This window comes from Morus notabilis, unplaced genomic scaffold (assembly GCF_000414095.1).
Source record: "Morus notabilis unplaced genomic scaffold, ASM41409v2 Scaffold2550, whole genome shotgun sequence".
In the NCBI taxonomy this organism is placed as follows: Eukaryota; Viridiplantae; Streptophyta; class Magnoliopsida; order Rosales; family Moraceae; genus Morus; species Morus notabilis.
Window position 1 is genome coordinate 30867 of NW_010364734.1, and position 17834 is coordinate 48700.

Genomic DNA, 17834 nt, shown 5'->3' on the forward strand with positions numbered 1-17834 from the left:
TACTAATGCACTGAAACCTCTCTCTCTCTCTCCCTCTATCTCTCTCTCTCTAGCCGAGATCGGAAAACCTTTGAATCTGGATCGGACCTCCAAGATGACGGGTACAATCACTTCCATTTCCTCAAAATCAATGGAATTTCTAAGGTTTTCCACCATTTTCATTTGAAATTGGCGTTTGTCAGGTGCAAAATCGGGTTCTCCTTCGCCGAGTCTATGGCTGGCTCCGAATCCGAGCAAAAGATGGGGAGAACTGTTCTTCCTCTGTTACACTCCCTTCTGGCTCACTCTCTGCTTGGGCATTGTCGTCCCTTACAAGCTCTACGAGGTAATTAGATTCAGACTCTGTTTGGTTCAATAGAAAACTGAAGGCAAAAAAAGTGTGTTTATTTATTTATTTATTGTTTTGAATTTGGATTTTATTGTGTTATTATGTGAACTCGTTTGCAGAGCTTTACGGAGTTGGAGTATTTGCTTCTGGGTTTGGTTTCAGCTGTTCCTTCGTTTTTGATACCAGTGCTATTCGTTGGGAAGGTCAAATTCTCGAATTAATATTTTCTTAATATTTGATTGTAATTCGAATTCATTACTTTGGTGGAAAAAGGAGTAAGCTTTTATGCCCAAAAGTTTCATGAAATCAGTCAGCTTTGTTCTCCAAAGTGACATCCCATGAAAGTTGACTTTTAAGAAATAGATGGCTTAATTCCTTTCCCTTTTTTAAAAAAAAAAAAAATTTGTTGATAAAGAAATAGATGGCTGATTAAAATAGGGGAGCTTCTCCAGTAGGTACCAGTAGCTACTAATCCAAGATTTCAATGGTTTGATATGTGAGTGTCCACGTTAAAAAATTTGAGTGTGACATAGAACTGCTACAATTACATATTAAACTGTTAAAAATATAGTCTAACCGTTAAAATAGCAATAACTACTTGTAGTTAAAAAGAACAGGTACTACCAGAGAATTTTCCTTATAGAGTGAAAATGGTTTTTGCTATTTTACATTTTGTTGATATTCTGAATCCAGTTTCCTTTTTTTTTTTTTTTTTTTTCTTTGGGGGAATATATTTGCAGGCGGATAGAAGCATCTGTTGGAAGGATCGTTATTGGGTCAAGGCAAGTGTTTTTCAGGGTAAAATTTTATTTATGTTGGGGTGAAGAGCTTACCGAACAATGAAACTTTATCTTTAGCGAGAGATTCAAGAAATGATTCATGAACGTTGGTGTCATTTAGTGTAGTTAGTTCATAAGGGAAATGCTTTAATTTATTCGCTTTAGTTTTTCTTCATTGAAGGCTCTGGTTGAGTAAATGCTTCTCTGAAACCTTGTGGACAGAGTTTGTTACCTCACATTTTCTGTAAATGTGTCTATGTTTGTTAATGATACTATCTGGTCGTCTTGTGGCAGGCTAATCTTTGGATAATCATCTTTAGCTATGTTGGTAATTACTTCTGGACACACTATTTCTTCACAGTTTTGGGGGCTTCATACACCTTTCCATCATGGAAGATGAACAACGTAGGCATTGAAACTTAAAAGTCGAGAATAATAAGTTATTTGACTACTTACTGTCATTTCTAATTGTTGTTTTTTGGTTTATCTGCAGGTACCGCACACTACGTTCCTTCTTACTCATGTATGCTTCCTGTTTTATCACGTAGCGTCGAACATGACACTACGTAGACTACGGCATTCTATTTCTGATTTGCCAGAAAAAACTCGGTGGTTCTTTGAGGCTGCATGGATTTTGGCACTGTCCTATTTCATTGCGTACTTGGAGACCTTGGCTATTTCTAATGTATGTGGGCAAACTTGTCTTCCTATCACTACTATCAGGACCCTTTTACTTAGCTATTTCTAAGTATACATAGACTAGGACCCTTTACTGATGGCTTAGTAGCAAATTAAGCCACATGAAGTGAAATGGTGCAGTTTCATTTTACTGCAGCGACATGGTTTGATTATCCCTCAGCATTTGCTGCTTCAATTTTTTCCCGAATGCTTTGGCAGCGTATACATAATCTACAGGCTTATCCATTGATATTTCTGGAGCAAAATTACTCCATGTTATGCTGTAGTCCTCTTTCAACAGCCTTCTACATACTAGAAATGGTCTCTTTTCACCCTAGAATATTTATAGCTATATGAGCAATCCCATGAGTCGTTTTTCTCAGATTTATTTTTCTAGTTGGAGAATTATAGAATATGCTTGACGACACACCTGTATGCGAAGCAAAAATGTGATCATGAGCTTTTTCTTGTGCAGTTCCCTTACTATGACTTTGTGGATCGGGCATCTATGTATAAAGTGGGGTCTTTGTTTTATGCTATCTACTTCATTGTAAGCTTCCCCATGTTTCTAAGGTAAGATTAAGAACATGAACAACTAGACTGCTTGAATTAATTTATTGTATCTTAAATGCTTGAAAAACTGTTGGGTCAATCATGTAGCTCATAGGCTATAAGTAAGCTATACTTTATAACATAGAATAATCATCTCGTCTCTGACTGATTCTTCTATTTATGAAAGGTGGTTGTATTCTGTATTTCTTGTAACATCAAATTCTGTATTAAGAGCTGTCATACCTTACATTTTTAAATATTATGCCTTGATACTTTTGTTAGTGTTTATAGCAATCAAATTGGATGTGAGTGATTTAGCAGGATAATGTTTGTTTTTCATTCATGTCTTAAGTATTTCAACGGATTCACGATGTTGTGCAGGATCGACGAGAAGCCCGGCGATCCCTGGAACTTACCCAGAGTTGCTGTTGATGCTCTTGGTGCTGCAATGCTGGTCACAATCATACTTGATTTATGGCGCATCTTTCTGGGACCAATTGTCCCAGTTCCGGAGACAAAACGGTGTCTCCAACCAGGACTCCCATGGTTCCCGCGACATTCCGATGAAACTTGACAGTGTCCGTATAAAACAACTTGGTTTTACTAGTCCAGCCGCAGAACAAACTTGAAACCAGACTCTGGAATTTCTTGCAGCTGAGGTTGCAATAACTGTTGTACCATTATAGATGACTGATGTAGCTTTCTCTTGTAAGGGGCAGCAAAATTGATGGCATGAACAAATATCCCTCTTTCCCATAACAATCCCACATTTTCGTTTCAGTTTGCTCGCATGATGATCCTCGTTGCTATCCGCAAAGCATGCTGCTTTTCACCTTAACCAAGTCCCTTCCCCTGTTCTCCCCCACGCATAAATCTAATAAGATTCAAGTACTATATACATCAAGATATGAAGCTTAAATTCAAGGACATCTTTGGCACTAGGCCATTTGTGAGAGGCCCTATTTGGCATAAAAGCTTGGAGAATTGGAAATGGAAAAAAAAAAAAAAAAAAAAATTTAAAGGACAAAACGTGTTCTATTCAGAACTTGGAAGTCTCGTTTAGTTCGTTGATTCGAGTTTTTAATTCGAGTTGAGATGTGATTTTATGTGAGCTTTTTACTGTAGTAAAAAAGTTAGATGTGATTGTTTGTGAGAGCTTTTTACTGTAGCAAAACTTGAATTCTAAACTCGAATCAGCGATATGAACGGGGCCTAAATGCCACAATTCTTCTGATCCTCTCCTAAGTTCTAACATTGGACACAACTAAAATTTTGAGGTTGTTCTTTTGTAACGAAACTCAGAAAAAGTTTAAACTCAAGTTATAATTTTATTTAAGTTCATGTTCTTTTATAAAATTTGAGTTTGAACTCGAGTTTGGAACGAAACTCAAGTTAAAGTTTCCTTTTCAACTCGAATTCATAAATTCGAACTTATATTAATAAACAATATTTTTTTATTCTTAAAAATATCATAATTTTTTCATTTTAATTCTGATTGAGATGATTTTTTTCTATGCATTCACAACGAAAAGATGAATAAAATCTCACTCATACACCCTATTAAAATTTTTCATCACCATTGAGTTTTTATTAAAATATATAAATACAAATTTAAGTTTTGACCCACCTAAACACAAATTTAAATAGATTCTCAATTCAAATCATAACTAAAATGTGCACATCCAAACACAAACTCAGGTCCCGTTCACTTCACCAATTCGAGTTTAAAATTCGAGTTTTGCTACAGTAAAAAGCTCTCACAAACAATCACATCTAACTTTTTTGCTACAGTAAAAAGCTCTCACATAAAATCACATCTCAACTCGAATTACAAACTCGAATCAGCGAAGTGAACGGACCCAACAACTTCAACTCAAGTTATAACTCAAACTCAACTCAAAATCATCACTCAAGTTACCATAACTCAAAAATACAAAAAACTATCTTCTCCTAAAAGCTTGGCTTTACTTAACTAAAACCATTCTTTAGTTCTTTGTGGCCGCATAAAATCATCTTAGGGGATGTTTGGTTGGAGGATTCAAACCATGATTTGAATCATAGTTCATGATTCGCTACAGTGTTTTCTCTCACAAAAAATACACGTAAATCAAAAATAATTCTAATCACATGATTCTAATTCATGAACCAAATGTCTCCTTAGAATCAATTTGAATATGAATTAAAAATATATATAATAAAACTTGACCAAACAAAAAATTTATCAGTGAAATTTTTTTTTTTTTTTTTTAAATTTTAAAATTGGGATATAAAAACTTGAATTTAAGACCTTGACATTAAATGTGGCTGTAGAAATACCATTAGAAGTTTAAATTCACCATCTGTTTCCTCACCACCAAAATTTTCCCAGAAACTCATAAAAAGTCTTATTTTGGAAGGATTTTATAGATAGAAGAAATATTGATAATAAATTAGGACTATCTTAAAGAATAAAGAAAATTTTGCTGTAGGACATAATTGTTTTGCCCTGCCGGTAAAGCAAGTATTCCGGCTTATAGATTATAATTTAATGGATGTTCTATGAGTAAAGAGTATTTTTGTGCTATGGCGCATTGTTTCTTACGTATAAACTCATAAATAATGACTAATAAATCATATTCTACCAGTAGGGAAAACAAAATGGTTTTCTTGAATTTTTTTTTAAATAATAATACTAATAATAATAATGATGATAAGTAAATTAGGGGTTAAAAAAGAAAAAAAAAAAAAAAAAAAAAAAACCTAAACTTCAACACGTGTGGGGGGTAAAGCACTGCCCCGCACGTGCGAGTGCTTATCATTCAATCCCACGTCTTCTTCCGACTCTTTTTCCTCTTCGGACAGACGATAAGAAAGATATTTGTGAACCGAGCCTCACAAAAAATCCTCCAAAAAAAATAAAAATAAATAACCATTCTTCTTCTCTCCTCTTTCCCGCTCAAAGCTCATAAGCTTTCTCTCTCTACAGACGAGGATTTTCTATCTAGGGTTTCGCTTTCGGCTCCGAGAATCTCCGAAACCTCGCAAACACACATGGAGCTTGAGCTTTTGGGAGGTTTCTCTTCTTTGTCTTCTTACTCATCTGCTTACAGACCACTCGTTTCCCCAAGAATGGCGGCTTTGGGTTCTCTCTCGCTCTGTCCTTGTAGTCTCCTATGGCGGCCCAAGCTCACTAAGCGTTCGTTTTCGTGCTCCGTCGGCTCTCCTAGTTCTGTAGGTGAGTGATTACTGATTACAGAGGTTGTCGCTCCAAAGGCATTTTCTTTTCTACTTGATTTCTCGGTTTCGGTGTTCTATTCCTTTGTTTGGTTGCTGAGAAAATGGAAAAGGAAATGGAGGAAAGGCATTAACTTTGGTGCTTGTTTCCTCGGTTTTCATGTTTTGTTCATTCGGTTGGTTCCTGAGAAATAGGAAAGAAAATGGAGGAAAGGAATTTGCTTTTGCACCTGTTTTTTCGTTTTTGTTTTTGTTTTCATTCGTCTGGTTACCGAGAAATGGAAAAGAAAATGGAGGAAAAGAATATAGAACGAATATCTGAAGCCTTGTTTTTGTTCCTTTTCTTAGCAGGCAACCAAAGCTAAAGCTCACCCCCCCCGCCCTCTTCTCTTCGTCATTTGTTATTCAAACGAAATCCATTAGGATGGGATTTTTTAGATGATATTGGTATAAATGGTGTGTTCTTTTGCTTCATTTTAGGTACACCTGGTTCTAGTGCACCGAGAAAAAGAACAGGAAGAAAAGAAGGGCCTAAAAAAAGTATGGAAGACTCTGTTCAGCGCAAGATGGAGCAATTTTATGAAGGGCGTGATGGCCCGCCAATTCGGGTTCTACCAATAGGCGGCCTTGGCGAAATTGGGATGAACTGTATGCTGGTTGGGAATTATGACAGATATATTTTAATTGATGCTGGTGTCATGTTTCCAGGGTAAGTTTTTTTTTTTTTTTTTTTTTCTTTTCATGCCTGAGAATATGTCTTGTTGATCATGTTTAGCATCACATGGAAAGAACTTATAGCTTTGAAACAATAATCGAAAAAATGTGAGCGATGGAATTACTTTTGGTGCCTCTTTGAAACGAGTTTTTGCGCAAAGACACTGGGGGAAGCATTTTGTATATTTCCTTCTTGTTGGGGTGTTTTTCATTTTTCAATTAGCTTTTCTTCCTTTTGTGTGTTGAGTTTGGATAGTGTCTGACTTGTATTTCAGCTATGATGAGCTTGGAGTCCAAAAGATTATACCTGATACCACATTTATCAAAAGATGGAGCCACAAAATTGAAGCGGTTGTTATTACACATGGCCACGAGGATCACATTGGTGCGTTGCCTTGGGTAAAGATTCCTTCTGTTTCTTGCAGTTAACATTTTATTTTATTTTCTTTTAGTTTTGAGGAACTTTGATATTGAACCTGTTTTCTCTATTAAGTTCACTGCAAAGTCTTTCATCCACGTTCTTTCTTCTTTTGTCTTGGTACAGAAAACGTCTAATGAAATATCAAAAATTTTGCAGTGTTACTGAGAACGGATTTGTATGATCTGCAATCCAAATAGTTTTCGTTTCTTGAAAGAATATTAATTACAGAAGCTTCTCTGAGAGATTTGTGAAGAACGTCAAAGTGACTGTGCTGCCTTTGAAGTATAGAAAATCTTAAACAGACAGATTTCTTTGAAATTGAGACTATTTTCTTTTATATTTCAAATTATGTTTGCATTTTCCTGGGAAGCTTAATTCCTTTATTTTATTATTATTATTATTATTTTGCTACATTTCTTATATTCCCCCCGGTACTTCTAAACAGGTGATTCCAGCCTTGGATTCCAAGACTCCAATATTTGCCTCATCTTTTACTATGGAGGTACTTGTTGAGGGACTTTAGTTTCTCCGATGTTTTTGAAAGCTGCAACAGTACAGAAACAATATTTTTGAGAGTGTAGTTGTAAAAGTTACTTTTGTTATGACCTATATGTCTTTTTTGATAATAAAACCTTTCCTTTTAGTAAAGAAAAAAATCTATAAAGATTCTGTTTCTGTTTGTTATGAATAACAAAATGGTACTCTACTTTTAACAGCTTATCAAAAAACGTCTGAAGGAGAATGGGATTTTTGTTCCATCCAGACTTAAGGTGTTCAGAACAAAGAGGAAATTTGTTGCTGGACCATTTGAAATAGAACCTATAAGAGTTACCCATTCTATTCCTGATTGTTGTGGATTGGTTCTTCGGTGTAGTGATGGTACAATTTTTCATACTGGGGACTGGAAGGTGACAATTTTTTACTTGTTCATTCTCTTCCTCTTCATTTCATTTCTCCAGCTGTATGACATCTTTTCTTCAACAGATTGACGAATCTCCACTGGATGGTAAAGTTTTTGACCGTGAAACCTTGGAGGAACTTTCAAAAGAAGGAGTGACATTGGTAAGCCTCTTGGTCTAGGTCTCTAGGATCGTATAACCTTTTTGGAATTTCTCAGTTTTGGCTGGGCTTGTGAATCATTTGAAGTTAGTATGAATCATTTGAAGTTAGTATGGCTTGTGAATCATTTGAAGTTAGTATGAATCATTTGAAGTTAGTATGCCTCCTGTCTCTTGAGATTGGCTTTCTTTATCTTTCTTTCTTTCTTTCTTTCTCTTTCTTTCTTTCTTTCTTTCTTTCTTTTGTTTTGGTGAGATTTTAACAAAATTGGTGGAGGTTTGTGCCTTTTGTTCTTTCCTTTCCAAAGCTTTGGTATTTTTCCACTTGGTATTTTTCCACGTAAGATTCCAATATGTTTTAACAAAATTGGTGGAGGTTTGTGCCTTTTGTTCTTTCCTTAATGAAGCTTTGGTATTTTTCCACTTGGTATTTTTCCACGTAAGATACCAATATGTTAAGATAAGAATATTTTGGTATATATGTGTGTGTGCGCGTGTGCGTGCGTCTAATAATTATCATAATCTTTTGATTTGTGTTATAACCAGATACGTTTATTCAGGATTTTCAGAAGAACTATTCTTCACAGAGAAATTATGTATGATATTATCAATTGATGCACGATATTCTTTCAGATGATGAGTGACTCTACAAATGTACTTTCACCTGGAAGGACAATGAGCGAGTCTGTTGTGGCAGATTCATTGATGAGGCATATTTCAGCTGCTAAAGGGAGGGTTATTACCACTCAATTTGCGTCAAATATACACCGCCTAGGAAGTGTCAAGGCTGCTGCTGACGCAACTGGTCGAAAGTTGGTAGGTTTCTCATAGTTAATCTTGTGTTATAATATTTCTGCTACCATTTTTTATGGTTACTTCTCACCTTAATGTTCTGAAATAAAATCTATCTGTGTATGGTCGTGATTCTTGTTTTAGGTATTTGTTGGTATGTCCTTGAGGACATATCTTGATGCAGCTTTTAAGGATGGGAAGGCACCAATTGATCCGTCAACTCTGGTAATTCTTTTCTAGTTGTCAAGTTGGATCTTTAATTATTTAAATGTTAATTCTGATGGTAAAAGTAAGAGTTACAAATAGTTTTACTCCAAAATTATATCGGGTTGAAAGATTGATTTGGCAATTGTTAATTTTCTATGTGATACTTTGTGTTAGACAGCAGAGATGTGCTCGATTCTTTAAATAGCTTTTAGAATTGTTAATCTGTGATGACATCAGTTCACATTTCAATGTAGGTCAAAGTGGAAGATATCGATGCCTATGCTCCAAAGGATTTGCTAATTGTCACAACCGGCTCTCAAGTAAGATTATCTAAATACCCTTTAGTGAATGTCCTGTCTTCTTGCAAGAGTCTTAGTGGACCAGTTTTGGTGGTTTGTAACTATGAGTTGTATGTGTCAGGCAGAACCACGTGCTGCTTTGAATCTTGCATCATACGGGAGCAGTCATTCTCTCAAACTGACCAAAGAAGACATAATTTTATATTCAGCAAAGGTAGAAAACAAAAATTTACATCCACCATTTTCTTACTAAATTTTTGAGTACATTTTTGTATAGTTTCACTTCTGAATTGAGTTGACACATACAAATTGTAGATTATTTCAATTACGTTACTTTGCTTGGATTTACAGTTATTCTTTTTCCTTCCAGGTGATCCCTGGTAATGAATCCCGGGTAATGGACATGTTAAATCGCTTAGCAGAGATTGGATCAACAATAGTTATGGGTAAGAATGAGGGGCTGCACACATCTGGTCACGGGTATCGCGGCGAATTGGTTAGTCCCTTTAAGTCAAATTTGCTATTTCTAAATTTTCAAATATGATCTGTAATCATCTTTTTGACATAATGACGTAGTATATGAGCCTGGGTTCTCTTATTCTCCTGCTTTAGGAATAGTCTCCCTGAAAATAATAATTGTATTTTTCTATAAAACTTAATTCTAAATAAGGCAGATGGGAAACTGCATGGGTCCTATGGGGTATGAGTGAGATCTTATCAGACATTATCAAAACTGTAGCCCTTGATTTAGTTTACTCGTAGAAAAGGAGAAGAATTCTTTTTCATTCACTCATAGTCATATAAAACAGTACTTTTTCATCTGTCTATTGGTTTTATGTATATTTCAATGGAGCATCTAAAGATGAACTTTATTTTTAAAGGAGGAAGTACTCCAGCTTGTAAAGCCACAACATTTTCTGCCAATACATGGAGAGCTTTTGTTCCTCAAAGAGCATGAGTTGCTTGGGAGATCAACGGGTATCCGGCACACCACTGTGAGTTGGTGCTTTCCTTGCTATAATATTTTGTAATATTGGACAACTCGAGTGATGAAACTGATACTCTAATGCTTGAACCATAGACAAGCTTTGTTCTATAATTTCTTCATTTCTTCTTTAGCATATTTACCCCTTACTTTGTGATCCTGATATCTTTATAATACAGCTAATTATCATTACGCTACAGAATCAAAATTTGTACCATGAATTTAATAACATACAGCGTTTTTATTAGGTGATAAGAAATGGAGAGATGCTTGGGGTTTCTCATTTGAAAAACAGAAGGGTTTTGTCCAATGGTTTCACCTTCCTTGGAAAAGAGAATTTGCAGGTTTGTGCCCCTTAAAATTTGCATCCGTTAATGTTGAAAATTTATCGAGAAGATTCTGATAAGGTAGTCCTGCGATGCAGTTGAAGTATAGTGATGGTGATAAAGCATTCGGCACGTCAAGTGAACTTTGTGTTGATGAGAGACTGAAAATTGCATTAGATGGCATTATAGTGGTCAGGTAGGTACACTGTTGGTCTTGGATAATCTAACGGAGTATGCATATTCCAGTTGTCTATGTAATAACATCCTGATATCTTTTCTACAGCATGGAAATTTTACGTCCCCAAAATGTGAATGGCCTGTTTGAAAATACCTTAAAAGGAAAGATAAGAATCACTACACGCTGTTTGTGGCTTGATAAAGGAAAGCTTTTAGATGCACTTCATAAAGCGGCGCATGCTGCGCTTTCAAGCTGTCCCGTAAATTGTCCTCTAAATCATATGGAAAGGACAGTGTCTGAGGTATTGAGAAAATTGGTAAGAAAATATAGTGGTAAAAGGCCTGAAGTAATTGCTATTGCTCTGGAGAACCCTACAGCGGTTATTTCAGATGAGGTCAATGCAAGACTATCTGGCAAGGCCCATGTTGGTTTTGAGGTGTCAGCATTAAGAAAATTGGTTGATGGACGTCCAAGTAAGGCTAGATCAAACAGAAAGCAAGAAGATGGAGTAAAGAGAAATACACATTTGGAAAACGATTCACAAAATTTTGGAGGTTGTTATCTCACCCTGTGTTATTTATTTTTTATTATTGGATTAATAAAACTTTGTAAATGTTATAATCCTCACGTCTATCAAGAAACAGAAAAAAAAGAAAAAAAAAAGGTTAAAGAAAGGAAAGAAGAGGTCTTTTACTTTCTTTATCTTATTGTAGTTTTCATGACTGCAGGTAAGAGTGTTGAACTCGAAGGATTACTCTCTGAGGAAGAAACAACTACTACTAGTTTCAATTCAGACACCATTCCCGCTGATTCAGAGGAGTTCTTAAAATCATTCGGAACAGTATTCCCTGTTGACGAGGTGGTGAAGGAAAACAATGGCTCCATTCTGAGTCAAGAACATATTCCAGAGCTTGAGGAGGAGGGTAATGAAAGTGTCGAAATGCCAGCTTCTAAACCCAAAAAGCCTGCCAAACGGAATAAGTGGAGACCTGAGGAGGTACTGAAGCTGATTCAAATGCGCGGAGAACTGCATAGCCAATTTCTAGTTGTAAAGGGTAGAATGGCCCTCTGGGAGGAGATATCTAGAGAACTAGTGGCTGATGGGATCGACCGGAGCCCTGGACAGTGCAAGTCTCGATGGGCATCCTTGGTTCAGGAATACGAGGTTTGTAATCCCCTTCTAAACCAACAAAAATGCTAATTATCATCACTGACCACTGGTTTTTTAAAACAGTTGATACTGACATCCAAGACACTGCGGGTTTCTAGGTCATACTATGTGGGTTCTAGATGATATGTGAATTTGTGACGGGGGGTTAAAAATATATAGTGATGATCATTAGTGATGATAAATAGCATTGCCTTTAACTAAAGTTCCTTATGGCCTGTTGTCTTGGCCTTCTTCGTTCATACCCTTCTTTTTCTTCGTTTGTTTTTATGAGATTCAAAAATTTCAATCATGTAAGTTAAAAGATCTCTTTATTGATCATCAGGAAAGCAAAAGTGGGAATAACCACAAGAATTGGCCATATTTCGAGGAAATGAATAAAGTTTTATCCGATTCGGAGGCAGTAGCAGCAAAATGAACAGGAGAAGAATCAGTGCAAGTGTTGCAACAGTATTGGGTAGCTATTTGTTCCCGTAATGCTATGACAGCAGGAAGAGCAGATGATAACTTATTTGTGAGTTTGATCATTCTGTCATGGATTCATAGCATGGAAGGCTATGAAGGGCAAAATGAAGAGACCAGAAATAGAGATTATTATCTATTGAATTTTTGCAGCTATAGGACCTCTGTACATTTTCAATTGGATAAATAAAGCCGATATATGAAATTTTGTAATAATAGGGAACAGTTTTAATCTTTTATGGTTGGTCCTCATATCTTCAATTTATTATTTTGGATAACAGAAGCATGAAATTTAATAGATTTCTTGTTGTTGATTATAAGAAATATGGATTAGTATGACGACCATTTTCAGGGTTACAAAAATAGATCTGCTCGTGAAAAATGGGTTTTTTTTTTTTTTTTTTTTTTTTAATGATGATAATCTCCTTTGCGTTATTGGTTGTCGTGTAAAGGGAATAAGCCTCGTTTTTTCTGATTGCGTGCGTAATCTGGATTGGTTTTCTTTTACTTTAATTTTTTGCATCAAACTTTTTTCTGTTTCTTTGGGTTCTTGATAATTATGCGTGACTTCAGGGTTCAACTCTCAAATTCTCCAGCTATGTGGGAATAAAACCAGAAAGAAAAGGAAGCTTCTTCCTTTTATTTATTTATTTATTTTTTGTCAATCAACATAAATTAAGGCGGGAAAGAAGTTATTGGATTACCAAATCCAAATTGTACTAATTACGAAAAATTAAACCTAAAATACGTAATGAATAATTTTGTAGAAAAGTACAGGTTCAAAGAAACTCACAAGGCGACAAAAGTTATTTCATTATATTGGCATTAATTACGTGTGCACTCACCATTTAAACAAAAAAAAAAGGAAATCTCATAAAGGTTCGTAAATTTAGCCGCCACCGACCCGCACTTGGACGTATTATTCTCAAACCAAACAAAGAAAACTATTCTGTATTTGCCTTTCAAAGTTGAAAGTCAGTTTTCTATTGTTGACCTTTAGATATTACTCTTTCAAGGAAAAAAAAAAAAAAAAACCTCAATATTTTTATTCATTTTGTCCGTGTATTCGCCGTCAATATATTTTCCTCAACACAGCCACAGGATGCTGGCTTTTGAAATTTTTGTCCCTCTTTTTAATTTTGAAGACTTGCAACATTTCCATTTTCTTCTTCGAAAAATCCAATCAGTTTCTGCGTAGCATCACAGATGGTTCAGAATAACGCGTGTTACAAACCTTTATATATATATATATATAGGATTCATCATCGCAATGTTTTACACAATCCAACATATATCATATACAATAATTAGTTATAAGGTCATATAATCATATATATCTTGTAATTATAATAACATGGGCAAGCACGTAGAGTACTTAGAACATGTTTTCCACTACTTTGACGAAGATGGTGATGGAAAGATATCACCCTCGGAGCTGAGGAATCGGCTAGGGTTGATGGGTGGAGAGGAGCTTATAGAGCTTAAGGAGGCGGAGGAAGCGGTGGAGTCGTTGGATTCGGACGGCGACGGGCTCTTGGGATTGGAGGATCTTGCTCGTTTGATGGAGTTAGGAGGAGGAGAGGAGGAGAAAATGAAGGATTTGAGAATGGCTTTTGAGATGTATGATGTGGAGGGAAAAGGGTTCATAACGCCCAAGAGCTTGAAGAGGATGCTCAGTAGATTGGGCGAATCGAGATCCGTTGATGAGTGCAAAGTCATGATCAACCATTTTGATTTAAATGGAGATGGTGTACTTTGCTTTGAGGAGTTCAGGATTATGATGCAGTGATGTATATATATGTTGATCATGATTTTATGATAGTGATTAGTTGTTTCTAGCATACATGTCAATTTCTTTCCGTTATTAGTTATGGATTATGTGTGTTTCCATCGATATTTATTTTATTAATTGAGAAGCTTGTTAAAATGATTATCTTAAAAAGTGGAATTAATAAAATGACATTTTTTATTTTACACTTAACCACCACTCGATCGGTTGATGAGTGCAAAGTCATGATCAACCATTTTGATTTGAATGGAGATGGTGTACTTTGCTTTGAGGAGTTCAGGATTATGATGCAGTGATGTATATATATGTTGATCATGATTTTATGATAGTGATTAGTTGTTTCTAGCATACATGTCAATTTCTTTCCGTTATTAGTTATGGATTATGTGTGTTTCCATCGATATTTATTTTATTAATTGAGAAGCTTGTTAAAATGATTATCTTAAAAAGTGGAATTAATAAAATGACATTTTTTATTTTACACTTAACCACCACTCGATCGGTTGATGAGTGCAAAGTCATGATCAACCATTTTGATTTGAATGGAGATGGTGTACTTTGCTTTGAGGAGTTCAGGATTATGATGCAGTGATGTATATATATGTTGATCATGATTTTATGATAGTGATTAGTTGTTTCTAGCATACATGTCAATTTCTTTCAGTTATCAGTTATGGATTATGTGTGCTCTCGTCGATATTTATTTTATTAATTGAGAAGCTTGTTAAAATGATTATCTTAAAAAGTGGAATTAATAAAATGTCATTTTTTATTTTACACTTAACCACCACTCGATCACGTAGTTTAAAAAATAGTCACATAGTGTAATTTTGAAATTATTTTACGAACTAAGATTTTGATAAGACTCTATCCATTGACTTAGAAATTGAACACATATGAAACTCTATTGATAATCTAATTGGAAAGATTAGAAAGAAAATTTACACACCCGGCTTAGGTTGAGATTCTAGAGACTCCCTACCTGAGATTCGAGAGACTACCCACCTCTCTCAAGGTTTTTCCAATTTCCCACTAATCATTCGCCCCCCAACACACACACAAAAATCAAGATATGTTGTCTCATTTTTCTGTTTCGGTGACTGTCACTCTAATTACATTTTGACACATTGTAAAGTGGTCAAGTATTTTTAGTATTTTGTTCCTATTTTTATGATTAGATTTCTAAATTTAGATGACGCGGTAAATAATTAATAGAGAGAAGCTACTGAGAAAGAAGAAGTGGAAAGCATATATGGACTCCTAACACACTACTAGGCCGTTCTAACAAACTATTTACCAACTGCTTAAGAGAAGACCAACCATAGCAATAACTAACCAATTACCTAACCAATCAACTTTAAAGTTCCTACCAAATTTTGGAGAATTTACTTATGAAATTTCTTACAAGTCATTTTTTACTAATAATTGTTACATATCGTTTCCATATCTTAAGAAAGAATAAACTTGAAAGTACTTTCAAGAACTGAGAAAGAGTCCAAGGCTTTTAAGATAAATTAATTTCGGAATTCTCTATTGAAATTAAAATCAATCACTACAAAACAGCTTAAACAATGAGGCACGTGTACAATCATCTGCTAAAATTTCAAACAGTTTTAGAAAGTAGACACTACGGTACTAAGCTAAACCACCTGCTAACTAATGATTATGACTAACACCATAAATTTGCTGACTCAAGTTTTGCTGTTCCAACGGAATAGTGTGCGTTTGCTTTTCCATAGCTGGTTAATTACACAAGCAAAGGCCCGAGTAAATTGTCAAAAAAAAAAGGACCACATGTTGAATATACTAGTTCACATGGAAAATCAGTTTTTAGTACTTTCAGTGTGTTTGGTAGGATGTAAAAGAGAGAGGAAAGAAAATAGATGAATGATTTTGTAGAGGAAAATAGAATTTTAAGTTGTTTGGTAGAGTGGAAATGAGGAGAGAAGGAAAATAAAAATTCATGGGACTCACCAATTTTTAATCCTTCTAACTTTGGAAAGAAAAGATGAGGGAAAAAATTTGACCAAAAATGAGATGTAAAATAACAATTTTAACATTCACTATTCATCATATTTTTATTTGTATAGGGGTATTATTGTAAAATGTCTTAAATTTGACATTTTATTTTCATTTTTCTTTCTCTTCTACCAAACAACATGAGAGAAAATCATTTTACTTCATTCAGCTATGTGTTTTACGTATCTTTCCTTCATCTTTTCTATCAATCCTACCAAACATAGCATTAGTTCAGGGTAATGGAGTTGATAGAAGTGTTTGAACCGAACATTCTCTAATGGAGTATGCTACAGAAACATGATAAAGGATTCATGAAATTCCGGTGAGATGTAAGAAATATGACGAATTTTTAAACAGAATTATACAAGGTTATATGGTAAATCAAAGAAAATTGAAAAATGGTCTTGATATTGCCTTGTAGCTGCTTATAATATAGTGATAGTTGATTATGTACATAACCATTGATGGTTTCGTATTACAAATGATCTATCTTTGTTTCTCTCATGCAACGAGAGATAGGAAAGTTCGTGCTTTTTGCATATTGAAGCGTCAACTACTTAGGCCCCGTTTAGTATATCAGAGTTTTTTATTATGACTTTTACAAGTTAAATTTTTTTTGAGAGAAAAACACTATAGTAGAACCAAAACTTGGATTTTGTACTGTAACAGAATCCATATACCAAACATCACCTTAATCAGAATGAGTTTGGAAAATGCTCTTCATACTGATATTTGTTTCAGGTAGTCAATGATATAAAGCATGGACACTCTTTTTTCTCGTTAGTTTTGTCCCACTGGATTTTTTTTACAAAGATTTTTAGTGAGGTTTATTAGGAAAGGCGAGCATGAATGGAAAAGTTTCAACTCGACCTAATAACCTCACCATTATTCAGCTTCTGTTTCTGACTAGAAACTGATCGTTTTTTTATGTTTGTAGAGAACACTTGAATTGTATAACTTTTTTGGATTATTGACTTTTTGCTTACATGCTGGGGCTATCAACTTGGCTTTGAACTTTTTGTTCCTATGATTTATTTAAGTTTGTAACGCGAATAAAAAGTTATTTTTTAGATTGATGTCAACTGTAATGTATCTAAAAGATCTTTGTATTCGATCTTACTTGATTTATTAAAAAAATTAAAATTGACCCCTTCTTATCCTCTAATTTTTTAATCATTAATTATCTTCTTTTGAACTAATACAGTAATATGCAAGTAAATTGATTTAGGAAGATATCAATTTGTACATCTATACTTAATTCTTTTGATTCTATGTATGCAAATAAGGTTTTTTTTACTGTTTTTTTTTTAATGCATTTCCATATATTTTGTTTTTTCCTTTTTATATATTTGCTGGCCCAATGTTTTCTGCAGAAATTTTTGTGTTATCATTTAGTAATAATAAAATGATCAGTAAGAAACCAAGGAAAATAAAACTTCGATTATAAAGGTCATGCAAAACTGTTTTTAAGTTTTATTCCTTTCGCATTTTTTTTCACCTTAAAAGCATTACTAAGCTCAAACCCTGGTTAATGCTTTTCTGGAAATTTATTTCCTTCCTTATTTTTCCCCCCTTTTTGCTACTAAGATAAGAAGAATGTTGAACGTTAAGTTGCTGCTAGTGTCTCTCGCGTATAAAACGAGATGTCGTTTCCAGAAAACAAGGTTTTCGTCGTTCGACTGAGAATAGCATGCAGTTGTCTATGCTAAATTTTGTCACCGTCCAACCCAGAGTTATCTAAATTGATGCTAAAAAACTTTTACACCATGCGTGTTAAACATTGAATTTTCAGAAAAGGAAAATAACACTAATAAAAAGGAAAAAAAAAAAAATGTTTTGACATTGTGAGAACTTGAAATGAATGTC

At 34.6% G+C, this 17834-nt stretch overlaps 3 protein-coding genes across 4 annotated transcripts; all 3 read left to right on the forward strand.

The window, feature by feature from the left end:
- LOC21385761 (cycloeucalenol cycloisomerase) lies at positions 1-3117 on the forward strand. Its single transcript, XM_024171389.1, has 8 exons — positions 1-101; positions 183-325; positions 448-531; positions 1069-1110; positions 1402-1512; positions 1601-1792; positions 2261-2358; positions 2719-3117. The coding sequence occupies exons 1-8, from the start codon at positions 95-97 to the stop codon at positions 2909-2911; spliced, it is 870 nt and encodes a 289-aa protein (XP_024027157.1). The 5' UTR covers positions 1-94; the 3' UTR covers positions 2912-3117.
- Positions 3118-5191: 2074 nt separating this feature from the next.
- Positions 5192-12399, forward strand: LOC21385762 (ribonuclease J). Of its 2 annotated transcripts, XM_024171383.1 has the most exons (17): positions 5192-5551; positions 6031-6259; positions 6540-6663; positions 7131-7187; positions 7402-7593; positions 7670-7747; positions 8377-8559; positions 8680-8760; positions 8997-9062; positions 9163-9255; positions 9412-9537; positions 9923-10036; positions 10275-10370; positions 10451-10548; positions 10636-11084; positions 11259-11695; positions 12024-12399. In XM_024171383.1, exons 1-17 carry the CDS (start codon positions 5368-5370, stop codon positions 12114-12116), a joined length of 2700 nt encoding a protein of 899 aa, XP_024027151.1. In that variant the 5' UTR covers positions 5192-5367; the 3' UTR covers positions 12117-12399. The 2 variants fall into 2 exon arrangements, with proteins under 2 accessions (XP_024027151.1, XP_024027152.1); XM_024171384.1 differs by lacking the exon at positions 5192-5551 and having other exon boundaries at positions 6181-6259; positions 6540-6649.
- Positions 12400-13454: 1055 nt separating this feature from the next.
- Positions 13455-14019, forward strand: LOC21385763 (calcium-binding protein CML37). The gene has a single exon (XM_010106936.2). It carries the CDS (start codon positions 13515-13517, stop codon positions 13947-13949), a length of 435 nt encoding a protein of 144 aa, XP_010105238.1. The 5' UTR covers positions 13455-13514; the 3' UTR covers positions 13950-14019.
- Positions 14020-17834: the final 3815 nt, after the last annotated feature.

Coding starts and splice junctions, on each gene's coding strand:
- LOC21385763 (XM_010106936.2), top strand. CDS start 13,515: ATGGGCAAGCACGTAGAGTACTTAGAACATGTTTTCCACTACTTTGAC.
- LOC21385761 (XM_024171389.1), top strand. Junction 326..447: donor TCCCTTACAAGCTCTACGAG/GTAATTAGATTC, acceptor ACTCGTTTGCAG/AGCTTTACGGAGTTGGAGTA. Junction 2,359..2,718: donor AGCTTCCCCATGTTTCTAAG/GTAAGATTAAGA, acceptor GATGTTGTGCAG/GATCGACGAGAAGCCCGGCG.
- LOC21385762 (XM_024171383.1), top strand. CDS start 5,368: ATGGAGCTTGAGCTTTTGGGAGGTTTCTCTTCTTTGTCTTCTTACTCA. Junction 7,748..8,376: donor CAAAAGAAGGAGTGACATTG/GTAAGCCTCTTG, acceptor ATATTCTTTCAG/ATGATGAGTGACTCTACAAA. Junction 9,256..9,411: donor TAATTTTATATTCAGCAAAG/GTAGAAAACAAA, acceptor TTTTCCTTCCAG/GTGATCCCTGGTAATGAATC.